Source organism: Cucurbita pepo, chromosome 9 (assembly GCF_057944985.1).
Source record: "Cucurbita pepo subsp. pepo isolate OVF chromosome 9, ASM5794498v1, whole genome shotgun sequence".
In the NCBI taxonomy this organism is placed as follows: Eukaryota; Viridiplantae; Streptophyta; class Magnoliopsida; order Cucurbitales; family Cucurbitaceae; genus Cucurbita; species Cucurbita pepo.
This window is the reverse complement of record NC_141806.1, coordinates 3,628,366-3,643,472: the sequence shown is the minus strand read 5'-3', so window position 1 is coordinate 3,643,472 and position 15,107 is coordinate 3,628,366. Positions and strand designations below refer to the sequence as shown.

General features: G+C 34.4%; 2 protein-coding genes across 2 annotated transcripts; one reads left to right on the top strand and one right to left on the bottom strand.

The window, feature by feature from the left end:
• Positions 1–975: 975 nt before the first annotated feature.
• On the top strand, positions 976–1,553 carry LOC111801715 (putative E3 ubiquitin-protein ligase XERICO). Its single transcript, XM_023685828.2, has one exon. The coding sequence runs from the start codon at positions 1,098–1,100 to the stop codon at positions 1,512–1,514; it is 417 nt and encodes a 138-aa protein (XP_023541596.1). The 5' UTR covers positions 976–1,097; the 3' UTR covers positions 1,515–1,553.
• A 2,516-nt stretch (positions 1,554–4,069) lies between these two features.
• Positions 4,070–6,822, bottom strand: LOC111801366 (uncharacterized). The gene is made up of 2 exons (XM_023685342.2): positions 6,252–6,822; positions 4,070–5,582 (listed from the first exon to the last, which is right to left on the bottom strand). Exons 1-2 carry the CDS (start codon positions 6,330–6,332, stop codon positions 4,485–4,487), a joined length of 1,179 nt encoding a protein of 392 aa, XP_023541110.2. The 5' UTR covers positions 6,333–6,822; the 3' UTR covers positions 4,070–4,484.
• Positions 6,823–15,107: the final 8,285 nt, after the last annotated feature.

Genomic DNA, 15,107 nt, shown 5'->3' with positions numbered 1-15,107 from the left:
TCGTATTGAATTCGAGACAGCTGATTGTGAAGCACTTTAAGGCTGGAAAATGGAGGCAAACATGACAGTACTTGGAAAGATGCATTTGGAACAAAGAAAGGCTGTTGCCACTCAACAACATCCTTTCCGAGGTTGCCTGTAATCTCATATGCATCAGTACTCCGCAACTCTCTCCCAGCTGTTTCTCTTTTTTCTATGCCCTGGATGACTGACTATTCCGAAGACAGTATTATATAGAATATATAGAATAAAGATAAATTCTCTTTTTAGAAAAATATATAAATAAATAAATAATCCCGAGATTGTTACGATAACATGTCACATGCTTCTAACTTCTAGGATTTGTGGGGCGCGGTCCTCCTTTGTAGACCCCATTGAGAAGGGCGTCGAGTGGTTTGGAAATTCGGCACAAGGTATTCTGATCATGGGAAGCCACCACGAGAAAACAACCTTCCTCTAACGCTTGTTTATACAACAGCGTGTGGAGTGACAAAACTCATATCATCATTGGTGTCGTAGTGATTCATGACGGTTTAGTGGGTTCATAAAAACTAATAAGCATTACCGGTTTGCAAAGTCAATGATGAAAGTCGCACTGGTGTTTATTCTTTTTTTTTTTAATTAAAAAAAAACAATTTTTACCCTAAAATTGATAAGTTTAAGGATCTTTCAGATACAATTTTAATTATTACTTTTGTTTTGAAACATGTTTTTATTTTGAAACATGTTTTTTTTGTTCGAGAAATGGTTAAAAAAAAGTTTTTTTTTTTTTAATCTAATTAGTAGTTTTTATTATTTTAAAAAAAATTATGGATTTCAATCAAACTTTTAAAGTTAAAAAGATAATTTTTAAAGCAAATTATTAATAAATTTATATTTTTAATTATTTTAAAAATGAAATGGTTATGTAATGAACCATGGTTAAAGATTGGTGGTTAAGATAACCTCAGTTAATATACAAATGGTACAATTCTTCCCTAGCCCAACCATTTGGATTGAGCCCAAACCTATTCTTCATTTCTCTCCGTTTTCGCTTCTTCCGCAACTCAGAACCAAACCCTGAACGGATTAGACTCCATTTTTGAGGGTTTTTGAAGATGGGTCTCTCAAATTTCCCCCCTTCAGCCGAAGGAGTGTTGCTGTTACCAGTTCTAGTGATGAACACAGTCATGTCGATGGCTTTCTTGAAGAACTTGGTGAGATCTGTGCTACAAATGATGAGCGCCAACCCCTCGAGTTCTGTGGATGAATATGAACAGGAGAGTGGAAGAGGAAGAAGAATCTCCATTACCCATTTCAAATCCTTACGCCAAAGCTTCAATGGCGGAACAGAGACTGAAAATTGCTCTGTTTCGAGGTGTTCTGTGGCAGAGTGCTCTGTTTGTCTTTGTGGATTTGAAGCTGATGAGGAAGTTAGTGAGTTGTCTTGTAAGCATTTTTTTCATAAATCTTGTCTTTCTAAATGGTTTGATAATCAGCATGTTACTTGCCCTCTCTGTCGCTCCATTCAATAGAACGCAACTTTTTTAAGGAAATTTTTGTGTTCTGTTCTTTTTCTTGCTGTTTGAGCTGAAGGGTATGAATGATTCACTGTTTCATTGAGCTTCTAGCTAAACTGAAAACACCCGGAGACGAATTAGAATTATTGAGAGAAGTAGTCCGGCCATGGTCGATTAAGAGTAAGATCATGGGTAAGTAAAGGAGTACTATCTCCATTTGTACGAGTTTATACTTAAAGTGGACAATATCATACCATTGTGGAGAGTTGTGATGTCTAAGATGGTATTAGAGTCATACCCTTAACTTAGTTCGGTCAATAAAATCCTAAGTCGAACAAAGGAGTTGTGAGGTTTGAAGGTGTAGTTATAGGTGACTCAAGTGTCGAACAAAGGGTGTATTTTGTTTATGAGCTTTAGAAAAGGAGTCGAGCATCGATTAAGGGGAGATTATTCGAGAGCTTTAGAGGGGAGGTCTCAGGAGAGGCTCTATGGTGTATTTTATTCGAGGAGAGGATTGTTGAGGATTATTGAGAGAAGTAGTCCCTAGCTTGGAGCAATTGGGAGAGATTTTTACACCCTTATAAAGAATGCTTTGTTTTTCTCTCCAACCGATGTGGGATCTCACAGTCCACCCCTCTTGGAGGCTGAGCGACCTCATTGGCACTTGTTTCCTTCTCCTATCGATGTGAGAGCCTCCAATCCACCCCCTTCGGGTCCCAACGTCCTTGCTGACACACCGTCTCGTGTCCACCCCCCTTCAGGGCTCTACCTCCTCGTAGTCACATCGCCCAACATTTGGCTCTGATACTATTTGTAACCGTCCAAACTCACCGCTAGCAGATATTTTCTTTGGGTTTTGCTCTCGAGCTCACCTCGTGTCCATCCCCTTCGGGGCTCAGCCTTCTTGTTGTCACACGCCCGAAGTCTGGCTCTGATACTATTTCTAACAATCCAAGTCCACCGCTAGCCCTTTGGGTTTTTTCTTTCGGGCTTCCCCTCAAAGTTTTAAAACGATAGGAAGAGATTTTCACATCCTTATAATCTCGAACCGATGTGGGATCTCCTCCCCAATCGATGTGTGATCTCACAGATAGTCCGACATATTTGAAACTTCATTAGAATTATAACGAAATCATGAAAGAAAAACGAATCAAATCCACAGAAATTAATACGTCTATATATAGAAGAAACCGTAAAGAAATTGGTAAATACTACTTGGAACAGTCTGTTTTATTTCTTTGGAACTTTGAAATGTTCACATACAAGTGTAAGCAGCTCAGGAGCATCAAAACATTATTGGGTTATATAATTCAGTAACTAAGCTAGATAATCATACAGAATCAGAAGCCACAGTTTCTTTCAGTTAGAGTCCATACACATCTGGTTGTGCTTCAGCCTAATGAACTCCTCAGCCACATCGTCGATGTTCTCGGTACGGCAGCGTCTAGAAGCTTCATTCACATCGGATATCTCGTTGATGTCCTCGCTGAACGTTACGTGAGATCTATGGCTTTTACGGTGTCTTCGAGTCACGAGCATAGAGTCGGAAACGTAACCTCCATAGTTATCTGAGGAATGAACACCATGATGAACATGGAAAGACTTGAGCTGAGAACTTCTAAAAGACATCTTTCGATCTGCCAGAGAACACCAAATATGTTGGTTTCTTGTTTGTGAATGAGTGATTGAAATGTGTCGAAGTGCATATATAGAACAATTATATTCCTTATGGATGATATTCGAATCCAATTCCTTCTCTTGGGAGAAGGGCCATTGAGGATTTTGATTTTAGGTGGAATACGAAAGAGATATCACTTAAAAAGCTCGTGTAAAGTTAAAAGGCGTTTTTTAATGGGAGAAGTAACTCGAAGAACAAGACAGTTTTGATGGCTAGTGTTACGGTCATGCTTGTTCAAGGCATGTTGTTTATGGTTGCATACCCGTTACATGCCGAAACCCTTACCTTGTATCACTTTATCGTTTTCCTTTAATGCTTTCAATGATGTATATAACATGAAATGCCCCAGAATGTTAGGGGAATGATTTCCTTTCTTGCTTTTTTTAAGTGAATTTTGTATCTCTTCAGCAAAATCACGTCTATGCCTATTAGACCTGAATCGCCTCAAATGTATTATAGAGAAATGCAACTAGTTGTCAAATTCTACTTAGAAAGTTATATACTATTTAAGTCAGTATGTTAAAGCTATATGCTATTTAAGCCGTTGTGTTGCCTTTTTGCTTGTATGTTATATAACAATCTCTCTCAACATTGCGTTCAAAATCCATCTGACCCTGTTTTCTAAAGGCTAGAGGTTTGAGCATATATGCCCGACCATAGGCGACGCGATCCTAAGTTGGCTTGACTCACTCGATGCTGAGAGTGGATGTCGCACAATCATCAAACTAGCTGTCAAGAAAAAGGCGATTGTGATAGACAGCTACCTACTCACCAGTCTACCTAATAAATTACATTCGAATGTTTACATATAGACTCTTTATTAAAGAATACTAAGTCAGCACTCCTCAACCTAAAAGATGGGGAAACCAAAGAATTCACAACGACGAGTAACGATCAGAGAGAGACTAAGAAATCGGGTCAATTATAGATATGAATACATGATACAAGTAATGGTCGTGTATACAAAACTTCCCAGTAATGGGAACAAAGCCAACAGCCTCAAATACAATGCCAATGCGCCGGGGTTGTCTAATTTGCTGCTCCTGTGGCAGCAACTTCAACCACCCAACGAATATCAAACTCCATGAATCAAACCAACTCAAAGAAAATAGATATCTACACATACTTTCCACCCATGGAATTAGTTCAACTTTCCAACCATTTGCAACCTCCAAAAGAATCAACATTAGCTTATCTGGAGGCAATCGTCATCGACATCGGCCACGCCGGGATGGAGGGTCCATGAGGTATCAGATAAGCTAAAGTAAAAGTAACCTTCACAGGTAGATATCAAAGTTGGAGAAAGATTAGCCACTCTTTCGTACGCAATTCCCAGGCAAAAGGAATTTGTAATTTTCTGAACTTTCCAGGAGATAGGATGGCAAATGAACTGCCGAGTAGGAATGAGGAACAGCTCCCATTTTTCCTATAATTTCCTTGAAAGTGTATTCCTCAGGAAGCATGTCGAATAGATCAGCACCCTCGCATATAATCTTCTGAATTCGTTCGGGATTCAGATAACTCGAGAATCTAACTCTGTCGTTATGGCTGTATGCTTTCATCTTAAAGACGAAGTCGCTGATATGACGAAAGCAGAAGCTGCAGTGCCATCCTGAATCTGCCAACAGGTCGTCCGATTGTCGATAATGAACATACCTTGTCTTCCCAGGTTTGTATCTATGAACTGAAGCCCTCCAGCTATTGTCATCAACATGAAACTCAAAAGAGTATAGATAGTTTCTAAGCTGTAGATGAAGAACATCGGGTATGTCATCACACCATCTTAAGAGATTAATGGTGTGCCTGCTTGGAATTTCATCAACATCAGACATTATCAACAAATCATCATCAGTGATTCCAGCAATTTTGAGAAGCTGATCGAGTGCTACTCGTTGAAATGCCTCCTCGACGAAAGGATTTTCTCCTTTCTTAAATCTCCCTCCGACAGTGCCGTAAGTCAACCTTGGCTCGACAAATTTGAACTGATCTCTATTGCGAGCAAAGTACAATGGCTTTGGCTTCCCAGTAAATGTTGAATTTGCCTCAAGAAGAACAAACTGTGTAATGTAGGGGTAGAGTTCTTTCCATCGCAAGGTGAGCATCTCGATCTCGTTACTGAACAACACAGCATCGTAAACACGTCGTGGGAATTCACGGACTTTCCAACCATGGAGATTGCAGAGTTTCTCCATAGTTACATTTTCATCATGGTAGTGAGTAATCATATTGAATTCTTTTGGTGGAGATTCCCATAGTGGCCGGAGGAAGTATGAGATCTTCTGTCCATGCAGGTAGATGATCAAGATGCACGCCGGTACCAGCGCAAATAGAATAAAGAAGGTTTTTACATCCCATCCACGAAAAATGCAGCGAAGTCTAGACATGCCCAATACGCGAGTGGATTCCTGGGTACAGAAAAGAAGCCTGGTCAACATCTTAAACAAAACTTGAATCATGAACAGGACAACTTCAAAAGCTCCATTCCTTTCAGAAACCAAGCAACTAAACCAAAAATGAATATTATGATTTTGATACATATAAACTACTCATAGATTCTCAAAGTGCATGCAAAATTATGTCGCAATCTCTATGCAGTAAGAAAAAATTTCTGAAAACAAGAAGTTCGCAAGGTTTGAAGTTGGAAAACATTCCCAAATGGTGAAAAATCTCTTCTAAGGGCGAGATATTTTTGAAAATTATATATCATCAAATTCACTTCCGCTAGAACAGATGTTACTCTCCAGAAATCTCTGTTAAATACGGCGAAGGAATGCGCTGTTAGATGAGGCATTCGAAATTCCGGCAATCAGAGTTCCAGACTAAATAACACCAACAAAAATTGCAGACCTATCGGCCTCGCATTTGATAACGACAATTTCCCCAAAAACCATCAAATAAACGAAGAACAAAGCCCTAATATCAAAGAAGTCAATCAAGCGCCCAAACAGTCCTAAAAAACGATTTCTTAAAAGGCTAGATTCATACATGATCAGAAATAACAAACTAGAACACAAATCATAAAAGAAAATCCATGAACGAAGAAAACAGAATGAAAGTGCAAAATTAGTAAGTACCTGATCACAAATTTCGCCACAGATATCATCGGATTTTTTGGAGCAGTAATGGTCTCCACCTTCGCCCATCATCCAAGACATTTCTAGAAAGTTCGAGTATCCCCTGCAAAACGCCGGTTGAAGAAACAGAGAGTAGATACAACCACAAATGAGCAACCGGCGGCGGCGGTTCAGTTAAACAAGAAAATGAGTAGATTCAGTCGGAAGTCCGCTTCAATCTCCGTCTCTATCCCTCTAAATATACAGATTGCATAGAGAGATCCGTAAGAATCAACGAAATTAAGAGGAAGAGATTGAAAGAATCGGCCAAAAATCGAAGGCGGAGAAGCAAAGGATGTATGGGCTGGCTATCTATCTGTCTTCGACAATGATTGGTGCCAAAGCTATCACAACAATGGAGATGAATCAAATAAGAAAAAGAAAATCAGAGAATCAAAAGACGAGAAGACCAAGAGAGCCGTTTCTCTTTGTCGTTGTCGTCGTCGTCGTCGCCGCCGCCGTCGTTTCTGAAACGAAATGGTTATGGCGATTCTCTGTGTGTTTCTTTTTTGAAGTATCTGTTCTTCTCTGTAAATTCTGCTACATAACGTGGGTATAAATACTGAATGTTTGGAAGTGGGGGCCACGCGCTCCATTTTTTGGTTTGACTCGCTCAAGCCGACCCAAATCCGACCGAGTCGTGGACCGTGTCGTGCTTTTTTTCGGTTCTTAATTTGTTCATCTAATTTTGAATTTTATTTATTTTTTAATAATATATATTATGGTGGTTTTGATTAATTCTTCCCTCCGGCCTATCTTATTTTGTTTCCTTCTTTATTGTCTTTACTCGCTTCCATTTTATGGGCTTCTTTTGGGCCTTATCTCTGGCCCATGTAGGCCCAATTTCCCTTTATTTATTTTTTTTTTCTAAATTAATTATTTTCTAGAAATTAGTCCACCTACTTTTAGAAAATTAGAATTCCACGTATAAAATTAAGGACTTTTGAGTATAAAAATATAATTAATAAAATTACCTTCCATATCCTTTTAAATAATATTCTTAAAAGTTTAAAAAATATTCTTAAAGAATATCGAGAATATTCTAATCTTTTAAAAAAGTTCAAAAATATATCTGAAGAAGGGTTTTAAAATTACACGAGTTTATACTTTGAGGAAACTCTGCCAAATTCACCCCCTTCGAAAAACAGCCTCCTCGCTAGCATATCGCCACCTGTCTGGCTCTGATACCATTTGTAACGGCTCAAGCACACTCCTAACAGATATTGTCCTCTTTTGATTTTTCCTTTCAAGCTTCCCTCAAAGTTTTTAAAACGTGTCTACTACAGAAACGTTTCGTTTCCATAACCAATGTGGGATTGTGGGCAGTCACACAAAAACATTCCAGAAATTTCAAAAGTAACATTAAAAAAAGTTTTTAAGATAATCTATAAAATATCGATATATGGTTTTTGTTCTCATATTGTCGTAAAAAAAAATTAAACTTAATTTTTATAGAGGTAGAAGGTGTTAATGTTTCTCATAAAATTTAATAAATATTATTTAAATATAATACTAACCGTAAATATATAAAATGTATTAATGACTTTTTTTTTTTTTTTTAATTTTAAAGATATTGTTTAAATAATTTTAAAAGTCCAAGGGAAGAAAGTGTTAACCTGAGTGGTATTTTTTAGATTTTTTATAGTTTAATAATACTAATGAAACTTTTTTAAAAAAATTAGACGATATTTTATTAATTACACCGCAAAAAGAATTAACAAGGTTTTTATCGCTACAAAATTAGTAATGGAAAATTAGGTCATAGATGTAGTAGACGAGAGAGGGAGAATGAAAAAGGACGATAATGGAGGTAGATAAGTCGTTTTTGTTCGTATATTAACAGTATATACATTTTTTATATTTTATTTAAAGTTAAAAGGTATTGACCTTAGTTTAAAATTTTTGAGTTAAAAATAGTTTCTAGTAAATATATTTTGGGAGATAATTATAAGTATATGAGTAAGAGTCCTCGTAATTACTGAATGAGTAATTAATATTTGAATTGAACAAAATTCAAATTAAATCTTGATTAAGATTTGATGTTTGATTTTTTTCTCGTAATTATTGAACTTTAAACACGTCCTTTTCAAAAATATAGGTCAAAATAGAACAATTTTTCGCTTTTAATTAGAAAATTGATTATTGAAAGTCAATTAATTAAGTAATGGTATATTTGTAATAGGAAAAATAAGTTAAATGGGGTGAAATAAAAAGTATAAAAAATAAATAAATAAAGGTTTTGAAAGTACTTTATTAGTGGGATGGTGATATGATTAAATGAAAATGATAGGGCATGTTGTGTGGTAGTGTACCATAATTCAAAAGAACCCCTCTACTTCCTCCCAAGTCCACGCAAAGACTTCTCCAAGTCAATATTTTAACTCCGAAAACAAAAAAATCTACATAATGGGTGGGGCATGTAGTTCAGAGGATTAGAGTACGTGGCTACAAACCATGGTGTTGAGGGTTCGAATCCCTCCTCGCCCACAATCGGCCAAAAAGGGAGGGCTTTTCCTTCTAGGGGTAGGAAAATCATGATCGGGATAGCGGACTTTGAATGTTTGATTAATCCACCACACCTAAATGGTGTGAAAGTTATCTTATTTATAATCAAATAAATTACTTATGAAAATAGTAATAAATGGAAATAACAATAAAGGAAAGATACCTATGAAAATATGTTTTATTATATATTTGCCTTATAATAAAACATCAAATATAATATATATGTAAACTATAATAAATATCTTTAACACCGACACAAAGCGGACCCAAATATGTTGTAAAATTATTTAATAAGTTCGAGTAAATATATGAATTTAAATAAAAATATAAAAAATCTCATTTAACTAAATTTATAAATACGAAATATTAAATTTTCACCCGAATGACCCGTTCTCCCCTAACGGCAGCCATGCGACGACTTCAAATCAACGGCAAATCCAACGGCTGCAAAATTGTTACACGGCACGTGGCTTATATCATTCAACATGCCACGTATCCTTCCAAAAATAAATATCAACGAAAATTATTTAATTTTGGATTTTTATCCTAATTTATCCAATTATAATCACCATTATTGTTCCAAATATTTAATTATTAAATTATTTTCACATTTATTTATCCAATTATAAGCGTATTTTTTATAAAATTTTATTTTTTTAAAAAAAAATATAAGATTTATAAAAGCCTCAACCTTATCCATTTAGTTGACTTAATTGAGTGCAAGACCTAAATTCCATTATAACATGTTTTTCTTATAAATATTCAAATTAAAAATTTAAGATAAAATGAAATAATATATGAAATTATTTGTTTTTATTTTTAAACAAGTTGACAAATTCGCATTTTTCCTAAATATATAATATTTATTTATAAAAAATAAATAATTAAAAAAACAGTTTTTAATTGGTCAACGTCAACTTGCTACATGTTTGGTTGTTCCTAATTATGAATTAATGATACCATGAAATTGATATTATTATAATTTTAATTCTTAAACAGGATTAATTAAGTCTAGTTGCATGTGGAGTTGAGTTGGATTTTAGTTTTATAAATTTTTAAATGCTATTTTTAATTTGATTTAATAAATTATTTATTTAATTCATGAATGCCCAAGTGTTACCTACTTATGACAACATTTAATTTAATATTTAATATTGAATATTGGTGGGAGAGTTTGTCTGTGGAATTTAATTATTTTTTTAATATTGGAATTCTATTTTGAAGATAATGCAATAAATAATGAATAATTCAATATATTATTGGCTGATAAATAAATATATATTTTTATTAAATTTTATAATTTTTCATGGAAAAGCTGAAAATGACAGAATTTTCTGCATCTACTTTGAATTAATGTCAGCTTTGAGCTTTTATTTATTAATTTAACCCTTGTCTCAATAGGAGGCGAAATTAGTAAAATACCTTAAAAGTTTGTATTTTTTTAAAAAATAATATTCATTAATATTTTTAAAAGCTTCGAAAAAAAAATTATGATAACCGATAGTTTGGAGGTTTGAACTTTTAAAATGTTTTATTAATACTCTTTGAATTTTGAAGATGTTTAGTAGGATGGTTCGTCGAAATCATGTCTATGCCTGGATTAAAAATGGCTCAAAATGTATTGTAGGGATACCATGGTGTCAGCTCTCTACCACTCCTGGGCCTTGTAATCTAAGCGAGCTACCACATACATGTGCCACAGCGTGGGCGAGCGTGCCGAGATGAGTGTCCTGGGCGACTTCCTTTGAAATGGGTTTTTCGAGGATAGTACTGGGCGCCACGAGTGTGCCGGACAGTTTGGAGGTTTGAACTTTAAAAAGTTTTATTAATACTCAATGAATTTTTAAGATGTTTAGTATGACCGTTCGCCAAGATCATGTCTATGGTTGATGGATTAAAAATGGCTTAAAATGTACTAGGGGTACTATGGTGACAACTCTCTATCACCCCTGGGCCTCGTGGTCTAAGCGAGCTACCACATACGTGTGTCACAGTACGGGCAAACGTGCCGAAACGAGTGTCTCGGATGACTTCCTTTGAAATAAGTTTTTTAAGGACAGTACCGAGCGCTATGGGTGTACCGGACAATTTGGAGGTTTTAACTTTAAAAAGTTTTATTAATACTCTTTGAATTTTTAAGATGTTTAGTACACTCTTAAAGTTTTAAAAGTAGTTTTAACACTCTTTTATCTCTATGAAAAAAGTTCTTACCGTCAATACAAGGACGAAAACATGCATGACAAAAAGCGGTGGAGAAAGAATTTATAGTCTTGAAGCAAAATCAAACTTAAAAACTAGTGTCAAGACTAGAAGACGTCAGACCCATCTCTTGCAAGTGGGTTTATGAAATAAAATATCTTTCGAATGGATCAATTGAGAGATACAAGGCTCGGACGGTAGCCTAGGGTTCTATGAACAATATGGACTAAATTATCATAAAATGTTTAGTCAAGTGGCAAATACCACTATCAGGTCCGACAAGCACTTTATGGCAGATGGATATGAATAATAATTTATTACACAAAGAGTTAGACCGGGAAATCTAAACGAACCAACCAAAGGATTCTGAAAATGGAGTTGGAGTTATTAGTCAGTACATACAAAGTACAAAGAAGCCTCGTTTAGATGTGGCTCGACATATCCTATGACATGTCAAAGTAGGATATCACAATACCTGAAGATCAAGCACGGAGTATGTATTCCAGCCGTAGCGAAAGCGAGTCTTTATGGGGCAATTGCCACTACTTATAAACCCGAACCACCTGTTCAAGCTTGACCCAATTTGAACATCCTTCCAAAAAATTTAAATATTTCACCTCAACCCGAAAAAAATTATCTTTTACGTAATAATTATGAGAAGTCTATTTTCTTTTTCTTTAATGAAATAATGAATTCTATCCACCAGTCGACATTTAAATTATTAATTATTAAGTCAATGGTCTTTGTAAAGTCTTCTCCCAAATTTATTATTATTATTATTATTTAAGAATAATTTTTATTTTTAGTAGACTTAGAAGAACCCAAAGCATGGGAGACTGTAACTAAGTGAATTTTTTTTTTTAATTCCCATGGATTAAAATACACGTACACTCTCTATTTATTAATTATTCATAATTATAAAAATTTATAGTTGGATAAAATAATTATTGATTTATTAATTTTCTCGATGCAATAGAATAACTTTAGCACGGTTAGGTGAACTAAGATTTCGTTTCGTCATTTAGTAACTTTCTCACGTGTTATTTTACTTTTTTCAAGAAATAAGTTACTCAATCCACGAAATCAAAGCCTCGAGAGGACCTGTCCTAAATAGAGTAGTAAATTCCCGATTCAACACAGTAAATGAGGAAAGGAGTAGAAAAGAAATTCTCCCCGTTAAATAAACGAGGCTGGGAACGGGCGTCCCTATCCCCGACCTATGTATATATATATATATATATATATATATATATATATATATAATTAAATAAGCCATAATTTTCTTAAATATTTGGTGGTTCTGCACGTACTAGATTACGACGAAAAGTCAAAAACAATGTTCAGAAATTTACACCGCAATTAATTGCGATTGGTGTGCAAAAAAATTAAAAAAAATAAAAATAAATAAATAAAAATGAAAAGTCAATTAATCGCGCCTTTCCATCATTTTCCAAATGCCGATTTCCACATTGGCTACGGGATACTAATATTATTATTATTATTATTATTATTATTATTATTATTAATATATTATTGCTTAATGCGTATAATGGAACGTCCACCAAGACGATGGGACGTTTCCGAAGACTAAAACTTTACGACTTGTCGTTCGGTTTGGTTCCGTTGGACTTTTATCCAATGAAAACTACAGAAACTTCATTTTCCAGGAAAGAGATGCTAAATAGGATAATTAAATAATAATAATAATAATAATTTTTAAAAAAAACTTATTTATTATAATATTTTTATTTGGGTATTATTGTAATATCATGAGCTAAGAAGCCCATAACCATTTGGGCTGGCCCAATAGAATCAATTTCAGGTCGTGATTTTAGATATGAAGCCCAATAAGATTATAACCAGACCCAAAGCCCAAATTCGTTATTTTATTTATTTTATTTATTTTTTTTAATATCTCAATTTTACAAAATCATAGCCCTCAAAATCCAACAATATTCAAAATGGTTTAAAAATGATTCGAAGAATCTAGACTGTCTAGTGTCGTGGTCATGTTTGTTTAGGCTTGTTACTTATGGTCACGTGTCGGATATCCTGATCATGTTTGTCCAAGACGTGTTGTCCATGACCGTATGTCTGTTCCAAACCCCTTTTTACTTGCTTTCATGTTAGATACACCTTTACTATTCTTGTTGTGTTATTACAAGGTGCATAACTGATCACCAAAATCATGTCTACACCCATTAGAGCTAAAATGCCATAAAATGTGTTCTAGGGCGATGTGACTAGTTGTCAATTTTTTGTCAATTTTTCCTGCTCGAGTTATATGTTATCAAAGCCATTGTTGTTGCTTAATTGCTTTTAGCTTAAAACATTGCTTTCTTTATTAAACGTATTTGCTCGCTCACGTTGTCTAAATCATTTCTCTCAAATGTAACCTGAGGCTCGAGCATACGTCGATATTGTCTGCGAATTTTGAATTCGCACAATTACGATCCTGTTGCTACAAGAGTGCAACTGCGACACCTAGCCTAAATTACAAGAGTTGGGTTGGGTTAAATTTTTTTTCCCGACTATAGTTGAATTGAATCATTGGAAAACTAAAAAAAATTATGTTCGGTTCATGGGTTGAAACTTTTCTAACCTTACCATACTTTTTAAGATCTGTTATGAATAATAATATTTAACGTTTGTAGTAGACGTTAGTGATGTATTAACAACCCGACAACTTAACCTAACCCAATCTGAAAAGTTGTGAACTCTGTTTAGGCGATCCAGGTCACCAGTCCAACTAGTTTTAAATACCGAGCATGGCTAATCACTCATTACTCATAATTTAATTACACAAATACCAAACTTTGATTCATATAATGTCCCATTAGCTAACTTTGTGTAAGCCACCCACCATTTCTTGTCTTTCTAATCATCATTTCAAAACAAACCCCTTTTCACATTCTTATCATCATTAGGCTTAATAAACAAACATTATATTACACATCTTCCAATACTATTGATACCTATAATCATTGGAACGACCCTTCGAAATGACGAGAAAATTTCTCGTACGAGTGTTTGTGAGTCGAGTTTAATTGGGTTAAGCACAAATTCCGCTCTTTCACAAAATAATCCATCTTTTTCCCGTTTATTGGTTTTGTAACGAAAAGTATAGGGTTTTGTTACCTCTCCAACTATCTCGTCATTAGGTAGGGTTTTATTGGCCCAAGCACTTACTTGTTTAATGTTTATACCGATTGATCATAAAAAAAAAAAATTTCTGATACATTTTGATTAAACTTTCTTTTTATTAATCCGGAAGTTCTTCTCAGATACGAGGAAATGATTCCGTTTCAAAGCCAAATATCGTATACATTTTTTTTAACCCAACCCAATAATAAATTTTTTGGGTTAGGTTGATTCGGTTTGTATATATATTTATTTGTGTGTTAACTCGATCTAATTTTAAGAGAACTCATGAACCAACCCAATCCATAAAATTTTAATTTATTTGAACCCAACTCAACCCAAATAAATTTATAACCAACCCAAACAGAACGGATTGAGTTGGGTTAGGTTGATCGGGTTTTTTTTTTAACGTTCTTAACTTCTCGAAGTCACGTAATATCGAATTGCTCAAAACTAAGCATGCTTAATTTTGGAGTTGTAGCTATTGAAAAGGAAGATATACGTAGTCACTATTATTCGATACGGATCACTCTTATTTGAACGTCGTTTCAGTTCATTTACATATTCATCCGTTAGTTGAACGGTCTCAATATCATTGTACTTATTAGACTCATGATTTTACGATATGATTAGCTAAAAAAAGAAACTCTCATTGGGAAAGGATATTCATTTCAAATATAACCTATGGTTATTATTTTTGTAATTCAATCATTATATGAATTCTAATCATATGATCATATGATTTATTTGCAATATAGTCCCAAACTTATATTATAAATTTTCTTCTCAAATTATATAACAAATTGATTAGTGGGGTAGCTAGAGAAGAAATTATTATGATTTGTTTTTTTTTAAAAAAAAAGTTTAAAATTAAAATTATGAGTTATGATTCATTGACCCACCAGCAATGATTCAACTAAAAAGTATTGATAGAGGGAGGAAAAAGCTTACGAGAATTGGCCCTCTATCGTC

Bases quoted from the DNA above. Each gene is read 5' to 3' on its own strand.
- LOC111801715 (XM_023685828.2), top strand. From the start codon at position 1,098: ATGGGTCTCTCAAATTTCCCCCCTTCAGCCGAAGGAGTGTTGCTGTTA.
- LOC111801366 (XM_023685342.2), bottom strand. From the start codon at position 6,332: ATGTCTTGGATGATGGGCGAAGGTGGAGACCATTACTGCTCCAAAAAA. The intron at 5,583-6,251 runs GTACTTACTAAT...TTCTGTACCCAG, and splicing joins GTGGCGAAATTTGTGATCAG to GAATCCACTCGCGTATTGGG.